This window comes from Pezoporus wallicus, unplaced genomic scaffold, assembly GCF_028554395.1.
Source record: "Pezoporus wallicus isolate ANWC-B61680 ecotype Strahan unplaced genomic scaffold, APGP_CSIRO_Pwel_v1 contig_6658, whole genome shotgun sequence".
Taxonomy (NCBI): Eukaryota; Metazoa; Chordata; class Aves; order Psittaciformes; family Psittacidae; genus Pezoporus; species Pezoporus wallicus.
In genome coordinates this window covers 1,617,985-1,641,236 of record NW_026642312.1, presented here as the reverse complement: position 1 = coordinate 1,641,236, position 23,252 = coordinate 1,617,985, and the positions used below count along the sequence as shown (strand labels likewise).

General features: G+C 39.4%; 1 protein-coding gene and 1 long non-coding RNA gene across 3 annotated transcripts in view; one reads left to right on the top strand and one right to left on the bottom strand.

Moving 5' to 3' along the window:
* Positions 1–1,884: 1,884 nt before the first annotated feature.
* On the top strand, positions 1,885–22,644 carry LOC130609679 (uncharacterized). Its single transcript, XR_008974846.1, has 3 exons — positions 1,885–1,931; positions 17,526–17,609; positions 22,558–22,644. It is a non-coding gene; the product is annotated as an uncharacterized LOC130609679 (long non-coding RNA).
* The window catches only part of MYO10 (myosin X), a 160,402-nt gene continuing 145,865 nt past the window's right edge, over positions 8,716–23,252 (bottom strand). For both annotated transcript variants that reach the window (XM_057428891.1, XM_057428890.1), the window contains 11 exons: positions 22,525–22,667; positions 22,013–22,207; positions 20,711–20,868; positions 19,564–19,687; positions 17,544–17,841; positions 15,745–15,952; positions 14,995–15,131; positions 13,957–14,077; positions 11,018–11,470; positions 10,447–10,638; positions 8,716–10,168 (listed from right to left, as the gene is read on the bottom strand). In XM_057428891.1, coding sequence (XP_057284874.1) covers positions 10,058–10,168; positions 10,447–10,638; positions 11,018–11,470; positions 13,957–14,077; positions 14,995–15,131; positions 15,745–15,952; positions 17,544–17,841; positions 19,564–19,687; positions 20,711–20,868; positions 22,013–22,207; positions 22,525–22,667 — 2,140 coding nt within the window. In that variant the 3' untranslated portion in view covers positions 8,716–10,057. The remainder of the gene's footprint in view (positions 10,169–10,446; positions 10,639–11,017; positions 11,471–13,956; positions 14,078–14,994; positions 15,132–15,744; positions 15,953–17,543; positions 17,842–19,563; positions 19,688–20,710; positions 20,869–22,012; positions 22,208–22,524; positions 22,668–23,252) is intronic.

Below are 23,252 nucleotides of genomic sequence, written 5' to 3'. Positions count from 1 at the left end.
CTCACACACGCCTGTCCCTGCGCGTCCCCTACCCCCCCCTCACACACACCCCCGTCAGAACCCGTTCCCTCCAACACCCCCCTAATAACCATCATGCGACCCTCATGACTCCATCGCACGCACTCCCCTCACGCCCGCTGTACAGCACCACCCTCCACAGTGCCCGCACACACAGCCCACACGCCTCGCGCTCCCGTCCCGCCTGTACGGCCCTTGGAATGGCAGGTGGTGGGCTTAAGCGCGGAGCAGGTGTTCCAACCGCCTGTGCCTTCTGGCGAGAGGGGCTTTCGCCCAGGTTGCACAAGTGACCAGGGAATGGTGTTGGGGGGTTTGGTTCCCTTCCGGCGAAAGCTGGGAAGCCAGCCAGTTTGTCAGTTTGGGAGATGGTGTGGGGTGAAACCTGCCAGAAGATGTTACTACTTCTTCATCTCTTTTTTTTTTGTGTATATACTACAGCTAAGCAGCAGCCTCCAAAATCCTAAAAAAGAAAGGAAGTAAATTGTTGCTGTCGCAGCGCTAGGAACTTCTGAAACCGTGAAGGAGGCTACAGGAGTTTCATGCATTCCATCCGTATCTTGAGTACCCAAGAAATGTACTTGAAAATCCATACTGTGTTGTCCTGTCATCTCCACTACTACATTCCTGGCCAGCCTCAGGGTCAAGGTGGGAGCTTGACACTTCCCTCTAATGTGGTGGTGGGCATAATAGCTAATGTGAGCCCTGGGGAACTGAGTTCTAAGAGCATGCCTGGTGAGAAATGGTGCTCACCCGTTCTGCTGCTGAACACAGTCAAAATTGGAGTCAAAGAACATGTCTTGGTGTAAACTGCATAAATTTAAATGATTTTAGTCTTAAGAGCAAAGTAACAAAAATAGAAGAATAATTTTGGATTGGAAGTTAACATCTGTTTCTAGCTTAATTGAGGATCCCATTTGCTTTGGTTTTTTGTGGGAACGGGAGTGATACTCCCTTGATGCTACTTGAAGGTCAACATGCCTTGTTTTCTCTGAGGTAAAAGAGCACAAAGCAAGATCACAAAATTAACTAAGTTGCAGTGTTGACTGTAGGTTCAAACCTGCTCTGTGTTTTGATCAGATGATCTTAGGAAGGAGTCAAGTTTCTTCCCTGATTCCACCTGCTCTATGCAGCGTATGAATTGTACTCAAGAGGAAACATACAAGACGGTATTCTACGTAACCTTTTCTGAAGGACATCTTAGTTTTATACTAATTTGTTGTACTACTGTGCTCTTACCTCTAAGAACCAAGCAGAATAATAAGCCCAGCTAAAAAGTGATTAAATATTGTCTTTGAAGGTCTGAAAGCAAAAGGAAAGGGAGGCTTGCTGAAGCAACTCAAAAACATGGATAGAAAAGAAAGGGTATAGGAAGTAGTTGCAGCAAGACTGGAGAAACACTTTGTTGTTTTGCTTTAGTTTTGTGCTGTTGAATAAAAACTGCCTTAAAAAGATGGTCAAAACAGGGTGTCCTCACCATGCTGGAAGACAGGCAGATATGTGTGCTGGTGATTGCTTATGGTTACTGAGCACTCCTGGTGTCACTTGAGCATGTGATGCTTCTCTAGGGTGAGTGCAGTGGCTTCCTGCAGGTATCGATTCCCTGGTTTGGGGAGTGGGAGTGCAGGGAATCTTATCAGTAAAACCAGCATCTTCTCACAAGGAAAAAGGGGTAGCAAAAGGAATAGAAATGAAGAAGGTTCTCCTGTACTTATCCTTCTCTTTTTCAGGTCACTGTAGGGTGCTGTGTTACCTGTGCCAAGCTGCTGTTCTAGTGAGCACTGTGCGTAACTTGCCAAAACCACCCCCAGTTTAGCCAGCAGCAGTTTGCTTTGCCTTGCTAGCATTCAGTTACTTCAGTCACATGAACTGTCCTGTCCAGCATCTAAGTCCAGCTGACTCCAAACAGTTACTAGGTAAGCCTGAAGAGAATCCAGGTGTTCCTTACGCACTTTTGAACTGATCATGAAATTCTTAGCCCCAGAAAGGACACTGTGGTTAAAATGTTTAAATTTTGGTTTAACCAGCAGTAGATAGTGGCAACAAAATCCTATGGCCCTAAGGATTATAACCATGGCAGGTTTCAGGTGATCCTTCCTTACCAATATTACACTTAAAAACCTAACTAACCAAAATGTTTGAGGACAATTGTCTGCTCACTCCTCCATAATTTATACTCTGTGCTGTACTCCCAGTCACAGGGGTTCACAGAAAAGGGGAGATGAAACCTGAGAAGGGAGGATGAGGTGGGATTTCAGTGAGCAGGATAGATTACAGATATGGGAACTCTTTCGGATTTTGGTTAAACTTGCATCCATTTTAGATTATTGGCCTTTTCTTTCCTGAAAAGAAGGATATGAACATCCTTTCACGAAGGATATGAACAGAAATTAGAGAAAAGTTCTGTCAGAATAGGTTTTGTAATTTAGCTAACGGAAAAAAAAAAAAAAAAAAAGCTTCAAGTACTGATGGATATGAGCTCTCTCTCCTTTTTACACTGCTGATAGTTCTTGGGCTGGGTTTATATAAATGAGCTTACTGAAAGCACTCTGGTATAAACATCAGTGTGAAAGAAGAGATGGATGATTCACTCCCAGATGTCGAAAATGTAGATGTCTTTTTCAGAAAAAAATAGTAGGAAATACGTTGTCTTTGATCTTTCTTCATTTTGATGTTTTGCCTGCCAGGATTTAAAAGGTTTATGTGCAGTTTGTGAGTTTGTGCTGGGAAAAAACTAGGACTAGCACCCAGTACACAGTTGCACGTGTGAGCTGTAATGCCTAAATTAGGTTAGGGGCTGCGCTTCTGGTGTCGGAGTAAATTATGGATGAAAACTGAGGAGAAAGCTTTGTAAATGATTGTATCAAAGAAGCTTACAATTATCAAAGCATTCTAATGCTTCTGAAACATGCTTGAAAATTCTGATGTCAGCATAGAATGACATTGCTGAATTCAATTGAGGATTCCAGCTCAAAAAAAAAACAAAACAAAAAAACAAACCAAACCAAACCAAACCCCCCCCACCCCCAAACCCCAACCCCCAAAAAACCAAAACCACCTTGTTTTGGTGGGAATGCCCACCAGAGCTGCTTTGTCACTCCCCTCCTCAACAGGACAGGGGAGAAAAAAATGTTGCAAAAGGCCTGTGGGTTGAGTGAAGACAGGGACATGCTACTCACCAATTGCTGTCATGGGCAAAACAGACTTGACTTGTGGAAATTAGTTTATTACTAATCAAATCAGAGGAGCATAATGAGAAATAAAACCATAACTTAGAATGCCTTCCTCCACCCTTCCCTTCTTCACTCATGACTTTACCTCCTCTCCCACAGTTGTGGGGGTTGTGATCAGTTCATCACATATCTCTGCCACTCCTTCATCCTCAGGGGAGGACACCCCACACTCTTCCCCTGCTCCAGTGTGGGGTCCCTCCCACAGGAGACAGTCATCCACCAAATTCTCCAAAATGAGTCCCTTCCATGTGTTGCAGTTCTTCATGAACTGCACCAGCGTGGGTCCCTTCCATGGGTGCAGTCCTTCAGGAACAGATTGCTCCAGCATGGGTCCCTTCCATGAGTGCATCCTTCCGGAACAGACTGCTCCAGTGTGGGTCCCTTACATGGGTGCATCCTTCAGGAATAAATTGCTCCAGCATGGGTCCCTTCCATGGTGTCTGCAAAGCAGTTGCTCTCACAATATTCTTACTCCTCTCTGGCTACTGTTGCTCCTGCTGAGTAACTTTTCCCCTTCTTGAATATGTTACCTCATAGACACTAACACGGTCACTGGTGGGCTTGGCGTTGGCCAGCACTGGGTCTGTCTTGGAGCTGGACGGCATTGGCTCTGTTGGACATGGAGGAAGCTTCTGGCAGCTTCTCACAGAATCCACCTCTGTAGCCCCATTGCTACCAAAACCTTGTCATGCAAACCCAATACAAACTACCTGGTGGTATAAGTTGAAAAATATAACAGAAGTAATGAAATTATATGAATGTTGCTGCTGCTTCTTATCACCAAATATTACTATTTGGTGATTTTTTGTTCCTTCACTGATAGGTTATGCTTCTTCTTAATCCCTGTTTAGGACCTGAGACAAAGGAATTTAGAGAAGAAAATGTGTGTTGACAAACTCAACAGCTATGGCCAAGCCAGTTAAGAAACCACTTAAACCATTTGTTTTTAGCTCAGAAATACTATGGTACAGCAATCTTGTTAAAATTTTATACAATAATATATACGATAGCCGTTCAACACCAAACTGTGTTGTTCTTTTGTCTGTTTAATCATGCCATGTAGAAGATCAATGATTGATTTTTATTGATCTAATTCTGGACCTAATTACTATAATCTCTTAGATAGCATTATCTGCTTGAATATATATGGTAGACAGTCAATAATGACTTTATAGATTTAGTGCCACTCTTTGGTCAACTCCATCTGAGAGGAGGCGAAGCAGGCCAGCAACTTTTTCTAATCCAGCAATTGTTTAGAAGTAAGGTTTTAGAGGTTAGCTCATGCAGGAGCTGTCATTGGCAAGGAAGAATTAAAATTGCTGAGTATCAGCAGATTTGTACATTAGTATTTTGGCTTTATTTGTAGGGAGAGGGATCTAAGCAAAACTATTAGTCTTGTGGTAAAACTAGACAATGCCTTAACTATTATTGTGTAGAAGAAAGTAATTATATGCATTTGATTATTACATTGACTTTATGAACTTAGTTTTTAGATGCGTGCTACATGGGTGATTTGTCAAGAGTTGATGTTTGACACTGCTTTCTTTAAAAGCTGTAGTTCAAGAGATCATGGCTCTCAAGGTGGGAAGCAGCATGAGGGACACAAAACTGAGAGCAGTTGAGCATGGGGAGAGTACGTTTGCTGTGTGGGTAGCCAGAATTGCATTCCCAGCTGCTGTCAGGGAGAGGGCTACAAATTGTGGTCTCCACAGCTAAGGCTAGATGAGGGCAGTGGATGTATCAGCGTGCTCTGGGAAGGGATAATAGCAAAGAGGGAATTTCACTTGAGTGTACAAGGTAGAAATTCTTGGCAATCTGTGAAGAGGACAGTTAGGTGTAATGTTTGGTTTAGCAAACTGTCAAGTTTCTAGTGGGGGTGGGGACTAGGGTAATGCCTAGCTAGAGAAAACTGGATTGTGGCTCCACGCCTGGAACTGACTGTGGTAGCGTGTAGGGGGAAATACTCTCTCAGGAGGGGGCATGTATGAAAAAAGTTAGGGAAGTGTCTTTCAGACGCAGGCTCCTTTATATAGGAATTTCCCAGAGTGCACATAAGATCCTTCTTTAAAATTGAGAAAACACATCTTGAAGATGGGATTTCATCAACATCTACTGGTTTTTAATTTTGACACAGTCAGATGGGAGGATGTTTGTGATCTTATTGTTGGTCAGTTGGTAAATACCAGGAGTGTGATTCAGGGCTGCCAAGGTGTGTGTGAGTGACTAGCAGCAAAGGAAAAAGAAACTGTGAAAAAAAAGGAAGTAATCTAAAAAGTTTGAAAGTTGCTGCTTTAAGATACAGAATAAACGAATTCTTACAAAAATGAGTAGAAAGGTGGCAAAAGGTTTTATTAATTTTTATTAAGGGACCGTAACCATATAAATCACTAAGGAATAATTTTGTTACTAGGGATGGATTTGAGATCCTTTCAAATGTTTTCATTAGCAACACAATTGTAAGAACAGTGTTTTGATGTGTATGAAGCAAAACTAGGTAGAATAATCCTAAAGGAATGCTTTTATGGATAGGAGTAAGAGAAATGGCATGTAACAACATGAAATAAAATATATACTTGGGAACTAATCTCAAGAACTAGCTGGAATCTTGTAAATTGATTAAATTTGGTCCTTTTTCCTTCTATCTTTATTGTGCAGAATTTAAAGAATGTTGCTATGAATAGGGCTAGTGAGATTGTGAGATACAGGTAAAGTACTTTTAGTTGATAAGAGTTTTAGACTGTCGTTACAAAGCAACAGTAAGGTGTTTAGAACACTGTACCATCCGCTTCTCCTTTGTTTTGTTCTCCTGCCTCACACTGTTGTCTGCTGGTAAAGCCCAGGTAAAGGAATGCTATGGATGGAGCAACTCGCTGTGTAGTTCACTTCTTTGGACCGCTGCTGCCCTCTTCTGCTTGCTTCTCGTAGCTGTTGCAGTATGTGGTGGTTTTGACATAACTGCACCAAAAGCCTTGTGTCTGTTGTGACGTGTTGTGGGAAGTTTTGCCAGTGGATTCCTTAAAGATTAAAATTTATTAGATGTTTGCTAGCGATGCGAGTTTAACTGGCATTAACAACTTAGGAGTTTGAAAAAAATAGGGGTAGATGGATTGAACGGTCCATGAACTAATTGCAAGTGCATGTCCCCACAACCTGCAGCCACCTCGCAGCCCTTTGTATGTATGTGTTTGTGAAGGCATGGTTGTGTCACAGCACGGCTGGTAGCAATATTCCTCTATCATCTATTAGGCCAGCATGACTTGCAGTGGTGTGGCATGTCTATGCTAGGTGTTTGTACTGGTGTGAACCTGTGTGTACCTGTTACAGCCGCATGCCTCAGAAATGTGGGGCTTGAAACCTAGGTTTCTGATGCAACACTTCTTGGGTGAAGCAATTTCCTTGGCATAGCTTGTGTAATTAAGTTTATTAACAATTCTGGCACCCTGTCAAAGGGATCTATGTGTATTAAAAGGCAGAGGGAAAGTGCTAGACTGAAGCCTGAGGACATAGGTGGAATTGAGGCATGGCCAGCTTTAAGGCGTGCTAAGATGATATCCAGTTGTATTTCCATTGCAGCTGCTGCTCCATTTCTAGACTGGACTGCACAGTTTCTGCCCAGCCCTGGCTCTCACAGCATGTCTGGACAGTGTGGTCCTGGGGCTTTCCTTGCTGTGGCTGTATTAGACCAGGCACAGTCTGAGTGTGTGGGAACCCAATGTGTGCTCCCAGCTGGTTTTTGACAGGGTCAGTGTGACTGCCTGGGGGTAGCGGATCTCTTGGAGCTGAGTGAGCCGCAGCGCCGCAATTGGGGCCCATCCTGGTCCCAGTCCTGAAGACTGCAGCTGCACAACCACTAGGTTGCAGGGCCGCATAAGCTGAGCACCCCAGTGGCAGTGGAGCAGAAACTGCTGCTCTTCATTCTCTCAGAAAATAAGATATTGTCAGATCCTGAAAACCACAACATGCACAGTAAAATTCCACTTCTCTCTGGAGGGACTGAGTAAGGCAGGGTTTTTCTCCTAGAACCCTTTAGCTTCTATTACTTGGTTCTGTATGATTTCTGATGCACTCAACTTACAGAGTGTAGCATTGCCTCTCCAGAAGTACAGATCTACTCTTTCTTTTATAAGTAGTGGTAAGCCTCTATAATGTTCTTCACAAACCTTTATTTCAAAACAAGAATAAAAGGAAAAATGTATTCTGTGAGAAGTTCCTCCCCTCTCTTCAGAAAAACTCAAATGCTACCATAATATATGCCAGAGATAATATCTGTCTCAAGCAAGAAATCTCATGTATTCTTGGAATAAGCTTTTCCTGAAGCAAAATAATTTGCAAAAATAGATCATCTCCTCAATCAATTTTTTAAAGATTTTATCCTTTAAGGAACACTGTTCTCATTTCCAAACCCACGTATGTATCGACTATGCAGTATTTATTTTTATAAACTGTGCATTCTTGCTTGTATCAACAATTATGAAATACTTTACTTGCCTCAACAATAGTAAATAAGATTCTCATGGCAGGTTGGCAGAAGTGGCATGAATGAAGAGAAGCTCTTAGATGTAGTGAAAGGCACTTCTGTGTATTGACTAAGAGCAAACATCCCTCCTAATGGCTGTCAGCATTCATAAGTCAGTCAGGAGGTAAATGAATTGGGACTGGAGAAATGGTGTCAGCTTGTGACCCTGAAGATGACTGTCACCTGGTATATTCCTGGCTTTTTGACCAATTAATGTTGATGTGTTAGGGACTTCCCTGAACATGTTTACAAACAGCACATAGACAAAACTGAACTTTCTTGCTGCACTGGCTGAAACGTATAAATTATGTCATTCCAAGAATGCCTTGCTAAGAGCAGCTAAATTCTTTCTAAATAACTAGCATATGGATAAAATCAGAAATATTACAGTCTCAGATACTCAAGTGTGTGTGTGTAGCTATACATACCAGAGCTATAGCTCTCCCATTTTTTTTGTCTTTCTTAAGTTACCTTTGCTGGGAGGGTGGGAACATTAAATTAGTAGTGTTATTTAGCAAGCCTTTAAGGACTGAGGTGTGGTGTCATAGAGTGACTAAAAGGATCTGCCAGTTGGAGGAGGGTGTAGGATTTCTCATAGCATGCCTTGTTCTCTATAAAGGCTACGTACACTTGTGAAGGCAGCACATGCTGTGCTACCATGCTGTGGCTGGCCAGTAAAAACAAGACATCTTACATCAGGGCTACACAAATAGCAAAGGCCTGACTTGCACATTCCTTGTGGAGTGGAACTGCTCAGCAGTGCTTCCTCTGTCCTGTTGGTGTAATGGACACATATCACATGGTCAAGAAAACCTGCCCCATCCAACTCAAAGCACATGCACTTTCCAAGCAAAAAGATATACATATACACATGTAGCCTACACTGTGTTCCTGGATTTGCTCCTGAGAAGACAAACAAAATTAGAGCTTTGTTTCAAGTCCAACTCAGTCTGAAGTGGAAACATGGTACACCACATATATTTTCTTTATTGCTGGACTTTTTTTATTTTCAGTAAGTACGCATGATTCTTTAAAGGCTGAGGTTTTTAATAACAGTAAGGTTTTTCAGGTTTCTTTTTTTGCTGTGGACAAAAAGATACCTTTGATCAAAGCTTTGCCTTATATTACAGTATTTCTGTACAAAAATAAAAGTCCAAAATCAGCTTATTATTAGCTGATATTCCCCAATTTATTTACATGGTACTGTCAAGAACCTTCATCAGGCAACCAGGTGAAATAGAGAACTCTGTATTAAAGCAGGTGTGTTGTATAACTTTGCGTTCTCTAATTGACTGTGAAGGGCTCTGACCTTTGGCAGTCAGTCTGGGTTGGCAAGTCCAGCCAGAATTATAAAAGGGTGATGTCTTTAAAAGAAAAAAATTAATATTAAAACCTCAAGCTGACATTATGCAATATTGAACTGATCATTTCCATATTAGGGTAATCTATAAATATTCTCAGCTACATCTCTCTTTATAATACAGCAGATACAGAATGCAGACTTCTGGTACTTATACGGCAATACATATTTGCAATAGTAAAATCAATGTATGAAAATTTTGGAATTTGTTAATAAAACTGCTTATAAAGTAACCCTACAATTGTAACAACTATAACTCTGAACTATTAAAATGTACAGAAGGACTGTTTACACCATTGCACATACTTACTCCCTTTGCTTCAAAAGACTTCTGAAATACAGAATAAAATTAATCAAATTTTCCTGACAGCTCAAATACACATGCACAGTGTGCACATCTATGGAAGCAAGGGGAAACAAAATGTTGGTGTCCATCAGGAAGGCTGCCAGCAGCTCTCCAAGAAATATACCTTGCTCTTCTTCCCCTTCCCACATGTGTAGAGGCCAGTAGATTAGTGCAGAATGGATGAATGTAACTTTGTTTTCAGTGTTCTGAAAGATCAAAGAAAACCCAACAAACCTCCTCTTGACTTTTATCAGCAATTTTAGGTCAATACAAGTTGGGTTTAATATTGCAAGGCACTTATAACTGCTTGTATCGCAGTGGATCAAGTCTTAAGGCATTTGTTACATCAACTGAAGATAATAATGCTTTGGAAAGTTTTGAATGAGCCCGCAGTTCTAGTATGTAACTATTTCAGATGATTTTCCTGTCCCACCCTGTGGTATTTCTAAAACAATGTTTGACGATATTTTCTGTGGAAACTCCGGTTCTATGTTAGCTTGTCAACAGATGCGATCATTATCATCAGGTCGTTTTGAGGCCAAGCAGTGATATGTTATATTTGGAGCACAGTGGAACTGGTTTTGTTTTCACCTGGAGCTGCCCTGACTTCCATGACTACTCACTGATCGAGAGGTGCTGTAGCGTTTTTTCACGATCATACTGATGTAAGCTTTCATCAGCTTTGCAATGTCAACCACCTGCCAAAAAAGTACAAAGAGCAAAGTTCTTAGTAAGGGAACAGTATGTGAATGAATTTCTTTAGCCATAATGATATAAAACGGTCGAGCTTTCAACAAAACCCTTTTGCAGTTAAACAAGAATACTCAGCACTTCTACCTATCTCATCGTGTCTTTCCCTTAGCTTTACAGGGATCTTGAATAGATCTGTAACATTTAGAGCAATTACTTAAATTACTAAGTAGCCTGGCTATCAGAACAGGAAGACCACAATAACAAAATTCCTTCTTTCTCTTACCTCACTAGTTTCAAAAAGCAGTTCTCTTTCATCCACCACGATCTTGTAGATGTTGGCAAGCGGTGCACCAAATGACAAGATATGTTCATACTGGAACACCTCCAGAGGCCTTCCTTCCCCACGCTTGTAGACAGACACTGCATCAGCGCTGACTCCAAGCCACAACTCTTGTGGGAATCCCCCTTCTTTACACTAGAGGAGAAAATGTAAGTTAGCAGCAAAGGGAACAGCAAGAGCCACGCAAACGCAACCCTTACTGTTAACATTCTTGTCTGTAATGATTTTTTGACAAGTGCATACTGCTTATCCCTCTTTGAACACAGCCTTTTACACTTCTCAAACTTGTTTGCAACCCATCAGGCTAGCATTCTGTCCCTCTGTATTTTCTGGTTAACTAGTAGATTTAAATAGTTACAGTGCTTGCTAACGGGTGTATGCTTTTAATATCTGATTTTTTTTTTTACATCAGCTGTCTGAGCATTGTGATCCCATGTTTATGGTTTCACTACTTTGTAATGGAATCATCATGTATATAGGATAAACGGTAGTTTGAGTGTTCAGGAGGTCTTACCTCTACGTCAAAGAGCGTCGAGCCATAGCCAGGCCATTCCTTAATCAAAGCCATATACTTTGCCATAGCCTGCTCCTGGTTCATCCTCTGGAGTTTTTTCCATTTATCAATAATACTAGTCCTGGCAGCTGAGATTTCTTCTTTGACCCACATGTCTAACATCTGATCCTCCTCAACCTTCTGTTTGCTGACAGAGCCACTGCGAAAACTCCTCCGCAATGTTCCTTCAAGAAAGCTGGCTCGTTTCTTCTCAGCCTTCTCTGCTGCAGTAAATGTTTTGGTAGACTGTGTAATGCGAGACTTCAGCTTTTGCAAGGGATAGACTTCCTCCATTTCTGGCACAGTGGTATGCAGAGTGTAATCTCCCTGGAGGTACTGAAGACGCAAAGCTGCTAGGACCTGGAGAGTTTCTTCAGGGGCAGGGTAATGTCCTCTAATCACTGCTTCATGAGCCTATCAAGGGGGAAAAGGTAGCTTTTTATGTACAAGCAAATCTTTGAAAGGACTGAGAGAGAAATAAGAAGTCTATTGACTGCCAGGAAAACCCAGGATCTGAATAAATGATCCATTATATAAATCAAAAGTGGTAAATCCCTTGGCAAATGTGTTGGAACAGGGTTTACTAGAACTGCAAGGTAACTGAGGAACTTGCTAAATGGGAATTACTGTTGCTAGTACAGCCCCTGGTGAACTCACGTATATAAAAGCAACAAAATTACTTTAAAAAAAAGGAAAAAAAAAGAAAATGTAAAAGTGAGAAAATCAAAATCTAAACATCTGACTGGGAGGAAGCCTTCTATGTTCAAGGACATTAGAAAAATAGGTATGTAGTTTTACTTACTGCTATCAGTGATCTGGCTCTGAAAACTGATATTTCAAGCCAAACAAGCAAAGCTCTGGGACAGCTTTGTAATAATCCTCATTGAGGGGAAAGCAATAAATGGATCCCAGATAAAATTCGTAAAACATTTACATGTTATAGTAGTCTGTAGCATCAGGGATGAGGTTCTGAGCAAAGATGTTGCTTTAAAATCCCAGCACTTGCACACCATTCAAATCTTTGGAAATGGGCAGCAGCTAGGATTTTTTTATTTCTTTTTGTATAATACGAGTACAAGAAAGAAACATGCCTCATGTCTGGATATGCAGGAATTGCAAGCAGTTTAATAAACACACAGAAAGATAATCACATCTAAGTAAGAGCTAGTTCATTTAGGTGTACAGTTAGGATGGAGATAGAATGTGCCTTTAAACATGCAAGATATTTTACCTGAGATTATACACATGCAGAAGAAAAAACTATCTTGTTGAAATGGAAGGACAGTATTTTAATGAGAAAGAAAATCTTTCAGTTCTTCTTCAGTGCCTCATGAGTTAAAGGATTCAAACTTTAAAATAATGGAGGTTACAGAAACCGATGACAAAAGAGAACTTTCTTAATTGGCTGAAAAAAGTTGATGACTGACATCAAAAGCAGACAATTAGGAAAAAAAAAGAGAACTGATGTCAGAATGTAATAAGTCACCTCTTTAAGCTATTGCTATAATATTAATTGTAGAGATTGAATGTGCCATGCTTTATAACTGAAATACTATCGACTTGGCAAGACAAAGTATTTGGCTAAATAGTAGTCAGAACATAATGCTGCATGAAAACAGTCTGCTTCAGTGAATGTGCTTGTTTTAGCTGTTCACAGAGAACTATCTACATTCGTCTCTTAAACCAATAATGTAATGTAAAATATCTGATGCAGAGCTCTCATGGATCTTCTTGCTGTTTGAACTTCATCCCAAAGCAAAGGCATTAACTGGCTGACTCCTCTCTATGTAAAAACAGCCAGTCAGAATGGCAATGTTTTAAGGCCCAACTAATGCAATAAATTGCCCAGATCTTTCAGCCAACAATAAGCAGTTCTGGATTGAGCTACTGCATTAGGCTCTGGAAAAAGACATTTGGTAGACTCATGATGAAATATGGTGCCTGAAAAGCCAAAGTGTGAACAAGGAATACTCTATTACAGTCAAGATGTTTCTGATCCTGTGGAAGGAACAAGGCTTCAGGCACATGAAAATTGGAACATGTCATTTCTTGGTCACATCAGGCTTGCTTACCAACAGAACATCAGTGTCTTGGCATTGCAAATAGCCTTACACAGAAATCACTATCTGTTCTTAGTGCCCACCTGAAAGAAGCTGTGCACTGGAAGAATTTTTAGCTATTTGAAATATAATATAAAAGAAGGTCAGTCAACAGTAGTAAATGCCATCAGTGAGAGTTTTTGAGCAACTACAGGACTTCATATAATAGAAATCGAACTGTTGATACAGTCAATTTTCATTATAAATCAATTTCACTTATGTTTTACAGTATGTCCTCATCCTGAGCTCAGAACATTAAGTGGATTTCTGCTCATCCTAGCAATTTTACAGTTACTGCTGAGACTGGACTGATTTCTTTTATTATGATGCCTATATATGAAATCAGCTTTTGATTTCAAATAGAAAAAACTATTATTCAATTAATTCTGTACAGTTGCCAGCACGGGTCTCTAATAATTAATTTGCTTGCCAACTACACATTTTTCACTTTATTTCTTGCACTTTCTTAAGAAAATGGTTCCGTAAGAGCAAAATGAAAAGCAAGTAGTATCCTATTTTTTTATGTGGCTTAGACCCAGTTATCCAATTTTCTACCACTATACATAAAGCAATTCACAAGTAGTACAGAAGAAAAATCGTAACACTAGGTAACTCATATGCGTTTCGCTTGTGTCAGGATAAGCCTATTTTGACCACTGAACTACTTTATTTGCACTTGATGGTTGAATAGTAGTGCATTTAGTTAAACAGAAGCATAATCAAGCTCGCTCTGTCCTGCCTAGATCTCTTGCTTTTTTACTCCTCTTAAAAATGCCTCAAACCAGAACCTCTGTTCTTTACCTGCTCAAACATAAAGGCAAATTCCACGCTATCTTTTGGAACATTTTCTGTGTCCAGGAAGCAGTAGAGCTTGAAGTAGAACTTCCAGTGCATCTCCCCAGCTTCAGCAGTGGCAGCAAGCCTGCACAATGTGTGAAAAAAAAAAAGAGATCAGATCTATGATATCAGGCTCCTTTCTAAATTGACACCTGAAGAATCTAAACAAGGCATGCAGCTGAATTTTGCTTTGTTACATCTGCTATCAATCTGGTATTGTTGACAGAAGCTAAGCATTTTCCGCAGTTATATCTGCCTGATGTCATTTGGGGTGGTGGTAGTGGTGTGTATTTAAAGCCTACATGAAAATCAGGGACTTACAATGCTGACTCAGTTCTCAGTCAACTATTACTAACCTAAATTCTTTTAATAAACTTTCATTTGTGGCTCAGTCAGGGGTTGATAAAAACAACACTGTTAAGTCCTGTTATAAAATGTAATTGCACAACAATTCAGACATTCCTTTTTCCCTCCATTATTATGTAGACAAATGAGGCCGATTACCATGCACGTAACGTAAGGATGACGAACAGGTATTCAGACTTGTATTACATTTTCTTACTACAGTTCTATGGGTGGTTTCAGTTTTACTGGTATGAAAAATGTGAACCATACTGTGGTGACTTCCATGTGAAGTTAGGTAATAGGTATTAAGGTTGGCAATGACTGCCTGGAGTTCAGTTCTCCCAGTGCTGAGGCAGCCACAACGCTAGTAATGGTCGAAATATTTGTAGTAGTAGAAAAGAAAATGTGCATAAAATAGTGATGATAAATATCACTCTGCTGGTGTCAAGACACAGAAAAACCAAACACAAGTAAATAGGTGGCTCATTAATTCCTTCATGAAAAAAAACAAAGATGCTTTTGTTCCAGAAATGGCCACGTGTGTCATTCAGCTGCATCATCACAAACAAACAAGAGAAAATTTCCAGTGTCAATAATGCTGAATTTATTTGATTGCTACTTGTTAGAGTGGAGAGAGAGAAGCAGAGGCATACTCACTTTTCAAACTTTGCCAAGACATCAGCCACAATGGTTCTGCTTTCAATTGCTTTATCTGTAGTTCCATTGTATTCAAACAAAGCAAACATGTTTCTGCTATCCTCCATGGCCAAGCCGCGAATTAACTTTTCAACCACCTAATGAAAAACGGCACATGAAAAAAGCATAGCACGGAAAAGCAGCACCACAAAGTAAGACAAATAATTAGAAGAAAATTCAGAGCTAGATTCTACATTAGGCTAAAAATGTTGGTAACATGTTCTCATCAGCAGTATTACCTGCTGTCAAATCCCACTTTAATTTTTATACTAAATAATGTTGATTCTTTCAGAATATGTATGTGCTATCACCTAGCCTCATATAACTCCTGTATTTCACCAACCCAGCAAGAGTGTTCCAGTTTTAGAAAGCAACTTGGCTGTCAAACACACTAGTATTTACTCAAGTTATTCCAGTAATGCTTCTACTGAATTGCTTAGTTTTTCCTGCAGTTTTTCCTGTAAGAGGGAACTAGAGTTGGGTAATTCTTTGCAGAATAAAGACAGTTTATATAGCAGGAATTTCTTCAGAACACACTGGGGGGGGGGAGGGGTTGGAGGAACAGCTCTGTAAGCCCTTCCTCCCCTGAAAGGAGTGACCAGTAGAGACGCCCCGAGTGTTTTCAAAGTTTAATGCTACACTGCTGTCTGGAATGAGTACGTAAAGGGACACACTGATTTTGTGCCAAAGCTGTTCCGTCACCACTCTCACCTCTCCAGCTGTAGTGTGCGAGTTGATTGTAATCTTACAGGAGCCCCCACCATGGCAATAAACTGTGGATGTCATCTCCTGCCTGCTGATCAGAGCTTCTATTTCATCCCGCGATGGTACAAACTCCCTGCATTTGGTTTTCTTCAGAGATTCATAAGTAAAAAGTGCATATTTCTCCATTTCAGTTCCTGGAAACTGGTCACGAACCCTATGAGACAAATATAACTACTTTAAGCTGCCAGTTTGTGAAATAGAAAGTTTTCTTATTTGAGAATGTTTGTTTTTCCTGAAAGTACTTCTGTATCCAGTATGCTATTTTATTGACAAGGTCAAAGATTTATCTCCACTGTCAAGGAAAGTGTTTTAACTTTTGTGATGTACTGTGGGATAACTTAGATACTTTCAGCATTTTGTTCTACAAACCTAATGGAAAGAAAAAAGTGAACTTTTATCATTAGCTATAGGAATCTTGCAATGACTCAGATTTGAGAGAAAACAAACTATGAAAATCTCCTTGTAATCAACTCCACTTTTTGTCAGTAACAGTTCTTGTATGAAGACTAAACTGCACTAAGGTGCTAAACCAAAAAGCAATAAAACATACTTGACTGCGCCACTTTGTGGTAGTGTCACTTAGGATATTTGATTTCTATCCTGATTTTCTTAGAGATTCTCTCTCGACCTTACTGTTCAGCAGTTAATAAGTATTATATTAAAGTTGTTAGTACTCACAATTTTAATTAACTCAGTTATTGAAAACTGTTGAATTTGGGTGGCTTTCAATACAGTGATTCTATGATACTGCCAGTGATAAAATACCAGATTCTTAAGAGCTACTAAGGTTTAATTGTTGTGAAGAAGGACAGTGATTCATGATCTAAAAGGCATAAAAAGATTAGTGCAGTATTACAGAAATGCTGTAAGATGCAATCTACAATATTGAAATCAACCTATAAACGTTGTATCAGCTACGATTTTTTTAACTAGGAGGCCAGTTTGTGACCTGAAGTAAACTGAAAAAGCAATCAGTATTGGATTTTTCATTTTAACAATTTAACAGAATTTTAACAATATAATATGATGTGAAATTTTTTCACTGATCTTACTTTGGTTGAATGATGTATCTTCAATACAAGCATTTTACAAATATTTATAAAATATCAGATTTAGCAAAGTGATTGAAAAAGTCCATGCTCTGCCAAAAATACAGACAAAGCTTTTAAATTACTGAGAATAGTTTGTTGTTAGTGGACTAACTTTACTAATGACACATTTTTCATTCTTCTGCTGCATCACAGCAAGAGGAACTCCACATTCTGGTTAATTAGATTTGAATTAGATTTGCAAACAGACATTTTTACCTCAAATACATCTTTATAGTGTTCTTTTATGTGCATGATGCATATTTCATAAAACTAAGGTAAGCAGGATAAAGAATTTTTAGCAGGTTGATTTGGACAGCTGAGAATGGGACCTAGGGGCATGGGCTGAAAGTCATTTAAGCAATTTTATACAATTACAGAAAGCTCCCCTTTTGTCAACAGTAGCAAATTGCACACTTAATTTTGTGGGATGTTGTTTGATTCTTCAAATGAGAACAATTCTACCTAGATCAACTCATGCACACATTTACTACAACTTCTTTTTAGATTCATTTTTTGGCATAATTAGTTCACAAAGTGAATGCACCTTCAAGTCTCACTTCAAGATAGGTATCTAAACACTGTTACAAGTTGTGGTGAATAGAATGGTGAGTGAATAAACTTCTTTTCTTGCTTTAGGAATTCAAAGGTTCTTACCTTTTGAGATGGAACTTCAGATATTTGAGGATGCTGCGACTCGGCAGAAATGTGCAACTCATGCAGGTGAGTATTTGCCAACTGTAGAGGTTCCCCACGCTCCCAGGGTTAGGCACTTTATTAGTCTGCTTGATGAGCTGACAGTAGAGCTCATCTCGAAGAGGTCGTAAATCATGTCCTGTTTGGAGGATACCTTGGATTATAGGGATGGGATCAGACATAGACTCCAGCTGCTGTAAAGAATTAAATATCTTGATGGCTTCATCTTGCAGAGTTGTGTAGCCTTTGTCTTTCAGCACTACAAAAAAAAAAAAATAGGAAGGTGTTTAGACTGAGATACAGCAAGGAAAGCTTTCAGGCTTAATATAGGAATTGCTTAATGCTGTTCTGTGACCCTCATTACGCAAGATGTTAGAATGGGTCTTTTCCATTTCAAATGTATGATGCATACTCATTTTATGGATTAATATGCTATCGAGATTTGTTCTGAATTTAATGAAATCCCACTTTGACATTTTCGACAACATAACTTAAAAAGTCTGTCTTGCTTGACTGGAGTTTTTTTGATGGAGAATCTTCCTTCCAGAGTGCCTATCCCTTCCTCGCTGTCACAACAAAGTGGAAACCTAATCAGATCATAAGTGAAGTAAAGCATGACTGTGTTACAGAAAGTTACAAAGATACATGATGTCACTCCTGTCTACAGCAGTAGCATTTCAATTAAACCCAACCGATATTACTAAACTAAATCATTGCTATGTTTCTGACTTGCTTTTTGAGTGCTGGAAAAGGCGATGATTGTTTTTGTACTCCAGGTTATTCAACATGGGCTAACAACTTTATAGTCTACTTAAAAGAACCATGCAGTTCTTGGGTTCAAGAGATGGAATAGATTGTTCTGATGTCTGAATCACTCAGCCCTACCAACCATCAAAGCACAGAACAGTACAGATGCATGTTACAAAATTTCTAACCTGGCATACTATTACAGAAAATAACTAGAATTCAACTGCAAGTCAAGGCAATAACTAAGCATCAGGCCATCTGTGGAGCTACATTTCATATTGGGAAGATTTAGGTAGGACTTCCACCTCAGAGGGAGCTAGATGTTCCTGTCCATGGGAAATAAAGAGCAACCATGCTACACTCCTCTGTGGGACAACCTGCTGAAATGCCAAGAAGATCAGAACTGTGCCTTGCCACAAAGGAGGAGGGGGAAGAGAAGGGAAAGGTTTCTGTTTGGATTTTCCTTGTCATTTGAGCAGAAGGATATCACTTGAGTTACCAGGAAGTCTTACTTGGAATGACTTAGCTTTTAATCAACTCCTACCCTCATCTCAAGGATGAAACTTCTGATTTAAGTCATATCTTGTTTAACATACAGTCACAAAAGCAAATTCTTTTGAAGACACCAAATTCACAACCATCAATAGCTCTGAATGATTCGTTCAAAACAGATTTCTAAGTTAGCAATTGAACTAAGGATATTAGAAGACATGATTACACCTGTTTCAGGAGTAAATGGACCATTACTTTTTAAAACCATGCGCACTCAAATGTTGTTTCCCATAAATAATGCTTCCCATCACAAGTGATGAAACTCACACTTGTCAATTGAAAGTTGTGGCTGCTGCAGCTCCTCACATAGGTAGGAAGCAACAATGATTTGAGGAGAGTATGATTCAAGGACACTGAATTAATTTGGTTCAGCTGCTTATTTCAGTGCAAGGCTTTTCAAACTCAGTCTTCTTAGCTGTGTTGCTGAGGGTAACAAACTTATATTACAGCAGCAAAAGCAACCTTCTGTAACACGTGTGCAGGAGCACCTCAAGCACATTGATCTGTGCTAGACAAACTGCTGTTTCCTACCTCCCAGCGAAGAACAGGGAAATCTCTCTCTATTTCTGTTACAAACATGTATTTTGTTTACTTTTATTTCGCTATAGCCCACTGAGAAAAAATCCCATCCTCTCGTTTAGGTTTTTATAAGGCAAAGTGTTTCTATGATTTAAAAACTTACAGTTTAGATTGATGTCCCCATATGGCAGTGGCAGTAATGGTGAGTGCAACGGATGATGAGTGTAGCGGAGAATAGGGTTTCTCTTATAAATCTGTTCAACCACATCAGCATTCAGGCAGTTTTCCTATTGGGGTAAGAGACAAAGTAGGATTTTGGGTCCAGCATTAACAGTTTCATAATTTTTTTTTAAGCGTGTTTTCATTTTACATTAATTTTTAATTTTATTTTAATTTTAAGTTATGAAATACGGGAGTAAAATATCTGTATTCAAGTTTTATTAAAAAAAAAAAAATAAATTCTCCAGCATAACTAATTGGCCTTTTCAGTTAGAATCTACAGTAGCTACCATAACAAAATAGTCCAGAAAAACTGCTGTTGTAAACTTGATGTACCCACTCTGACATCTAAATTCTGTTCTTTGGCCAAGTTTGACAGATGCGTGACCACTACCTTGTATCAACTGTGAACTCCCAGTCTACTGATCTGAAGAACAGCATCTGTAGTCTTGGAATTTAGGACTTGATGATTCTTTTCCATGAGAGAAGAGGTGGCACTTTAAGGGAAAAGGCTGGTAGCAGTTCTCCCCTCTTGCACATTAGCAGAGATCTCCAGAAGGACATTCTCTGCCTATGCATGCAGTATCTCCAACAGGACCATAAAGCAGTAACCATTAATTGAGTATATTTCTCATCACACAGATGAGCATCACATGAGATGCTTAGCTCATAATATCACAGAAGAAGAAAAGAACCATAAATAAAAAATAAATCACAAGAGCTGTGTAGTCCACATCCTGGTGTGCTGCTCACTGTGGACATGGCCAAACAGGTCTGCTAACTCATGAACCTGCACACTATGCTCTACTGCCAGGTATAGCAACCTCCGTCAAGTTACACAAACCAGTAAAACTTGTTACTGTTTTCATGGAAAAAAGTTCCCCTTCTTGCCCTCCATGTTGCCCTTCATACTTTGCTCTTTTTAGATAGAAATTCCTTTATCAGGTCAGCGAACACATTCAGTTTCCACAATTTCAGTCCATGCCACTGTGCGAAAGTTTTCTGCTTTATGGCCCAATACGCCAAAGCCAACATAAAAAGGATTTAAGCAACCATTCTTTCCCAACCCACATCCTCCTGTTTGTGCCTACCTTAATATCCTGAATAAGTTGCTGAGTTGGGGTATCAATTGGCGCTTTTGTGTCAATTACATTCTGGATGGCACTTGACCAGCGGGTTGCCTCATTAAGCAATTTTGTATAGAGACGGTAACAATGTTTGCGTCCATATACAGTTACATTCCAATAACCTAGCACAACAGTAACAATTATTAATCATAGAAGCCATATCTTTAAAAATACCCCAAATTCTATCTGAAAACAACTGTAGTTCCTTTAGACACCAAATACTATATTGTGCATCATGTTGGCAGTTGTACAGCAACTAAGAAGTTGCATGAGTACTTAAGTATCATAATACAGATTTTGTGGTGTTAAAGGAGATTCATTCCTTCAAAAAAGCCTAGGAGTAATATCAGAGTACAATCACCATCATGCAGCCTCCTGTTTTATCCAGAAATCTTAGCAAAAGTGATCATAAGACAACACTATGGAATACTGTTAGCTACTTGTGGCTTATGGGCCCTACTTCTCCAGCCCTATCTGTAACAGGAAAAACTGAGTCTTGCTTTGTACACAAGAGTCTTTCATAGTCTGTGGCACACATACAAACAGGTATAAAGCATCAACTACTTCTTCTGTAAAAAAGTCATTAATTTCACACCAGTGATGTGACAACTATGGTAGGAAGATCATTTCAGTTCAAATTCTCCCTCTGCATCATTGTATGGGCTTTTTATGAAGCAGAAGCAATTAAAGAAAATCGTTTTCATCTTTCACTAGCAAAAGCCTCTTTGAAGTGTCAGTGACCCCAATGAGATTATATAGGACTGTCAACAGTCACTTGTTATTTGCAAATAGCCACTTCCAAGTTGAAAACCAGCTCTGAAAATGCACAGCAGAGCTGTCATGTCAGGTACAGCATGTAGGTTAGCACAGAGGACTCTTACCCTAGATGTCCCTATAACTTGCTCCACCAAAGTTAGTCCTCATAGTTCCTCAGCACATAAAATAGTATATGAGGAGAGTGCTGCTCTTGTCTTTCCTCAGGTCTTTGATGTGTAAATGCAAGTGTTCACACTAACTCAGCAGCAGTGTCAGTCTATGACAACTTGGATGTTGGCAAGAACAGATTTTACTCCCATACACATTACCACTGCTGTTTTCCACAAGAATTCCATGTAAAATGCCTCAGTAACCTAGGAACTTTATTTGTTCATCAAACTGCAACCATAATAATCCATTTAAAAAATTCTTATGCACTGTTTGTTGCATGACTAAGCAAAGTAGTAGGATAGAAGGTATCTGAGTGCATACTTGAAGAAGAGTGATTACCTGTCTCCTTGAAGATTTTTTCATCAGGTGGGACTACTGAGCAGAGGCTGTTCAGAACCAGTGTACCCAATTTCAAAGCGTTTTTCTCTGAACTCTTGTAGTAGTCCAAAGAATTGTGCGTCAAAACAAACCAACGCTTCTTTAGTTTTAATGAAGACATCTTCGGGTTGTTCTTTACTTCCTTGTGTAGCCATCCTGGTAAAGACACAATTTGAATCACACACTTTTTAAAACAGAGTTGAACAAAATTAGGTAGCTAAAAGTTTTATTAAAAAAAAATAAATCTTTTGTCAGCCTAGAAAAACGCTTTTGTCATCATTACAGTGTTTTCTTACATGGCACAACAGGAGTATAATTTCAGCTATATTAATTTGTGAGTAAACTCCACCATACGTGGAGATGAGGCTCCAACACTCCTGTGCTGGCACATTATCCAGATTGTATTGTGGGAACAATCTCTTTGAACCTTAATAGATGTTATTTACTTTGTTACTGCCCCACTCTGTTCTTACCCCTCACAATGAATTCTTGTCCCTCCACTCTAGTGTCCCCCTTTGACCTTTGGAGCAGGGTTATCCAGTGATGCATCTCTTCAGGAGTGTCGGCATTACAGTGAAGAACACGATTAGCAGTGATGATCACAAATGAATTTGGCCTATGAAAGTAAAAAAAAGATTGAAAAAGCCTTTACAATCAACATACATGCTGTTTATACCTCACTCATCATAACCATAAATACTGCCCATTGTCTACATTATCTATTCAGATAAAATCCATCCACCTCTAAAGCATTTGTTTCAACACCACTAAACCTAAAAAAAATAAAAATAAAAAAAAAAAAAAAAAAAAAAGTAAAAGGCATTTGAAAAAACTTGATTATGTTGGATTCACACCAAAATGCCAGGGCTTTGAATGGTGGGAAAGTTTACATTAAATTTCAACTTGTCGTATCTCAAAATAAATCTATGGTGAGAAAACCCTCCAATCTTTAATCAGCTTTGTATGTGAATCAGAACTCTAATTCAGGCTCAGGCCTATTTAGAGTGTCTGCTTCGGTAGCTACATTAGCTAAAACAAACTACAATTTACAAAGAGTATAATCTATTTTTAATGAGTCTGGCTTTTACCCAATCCTACACCAGGATTCACTGAAGCATGAAGAACTAGCCCAAGTGAACTGTGCTGATGGCTCTCTGGATTAGACAGGCAGGTTCTTCAGCCTATGAACACTTGCTTTAAC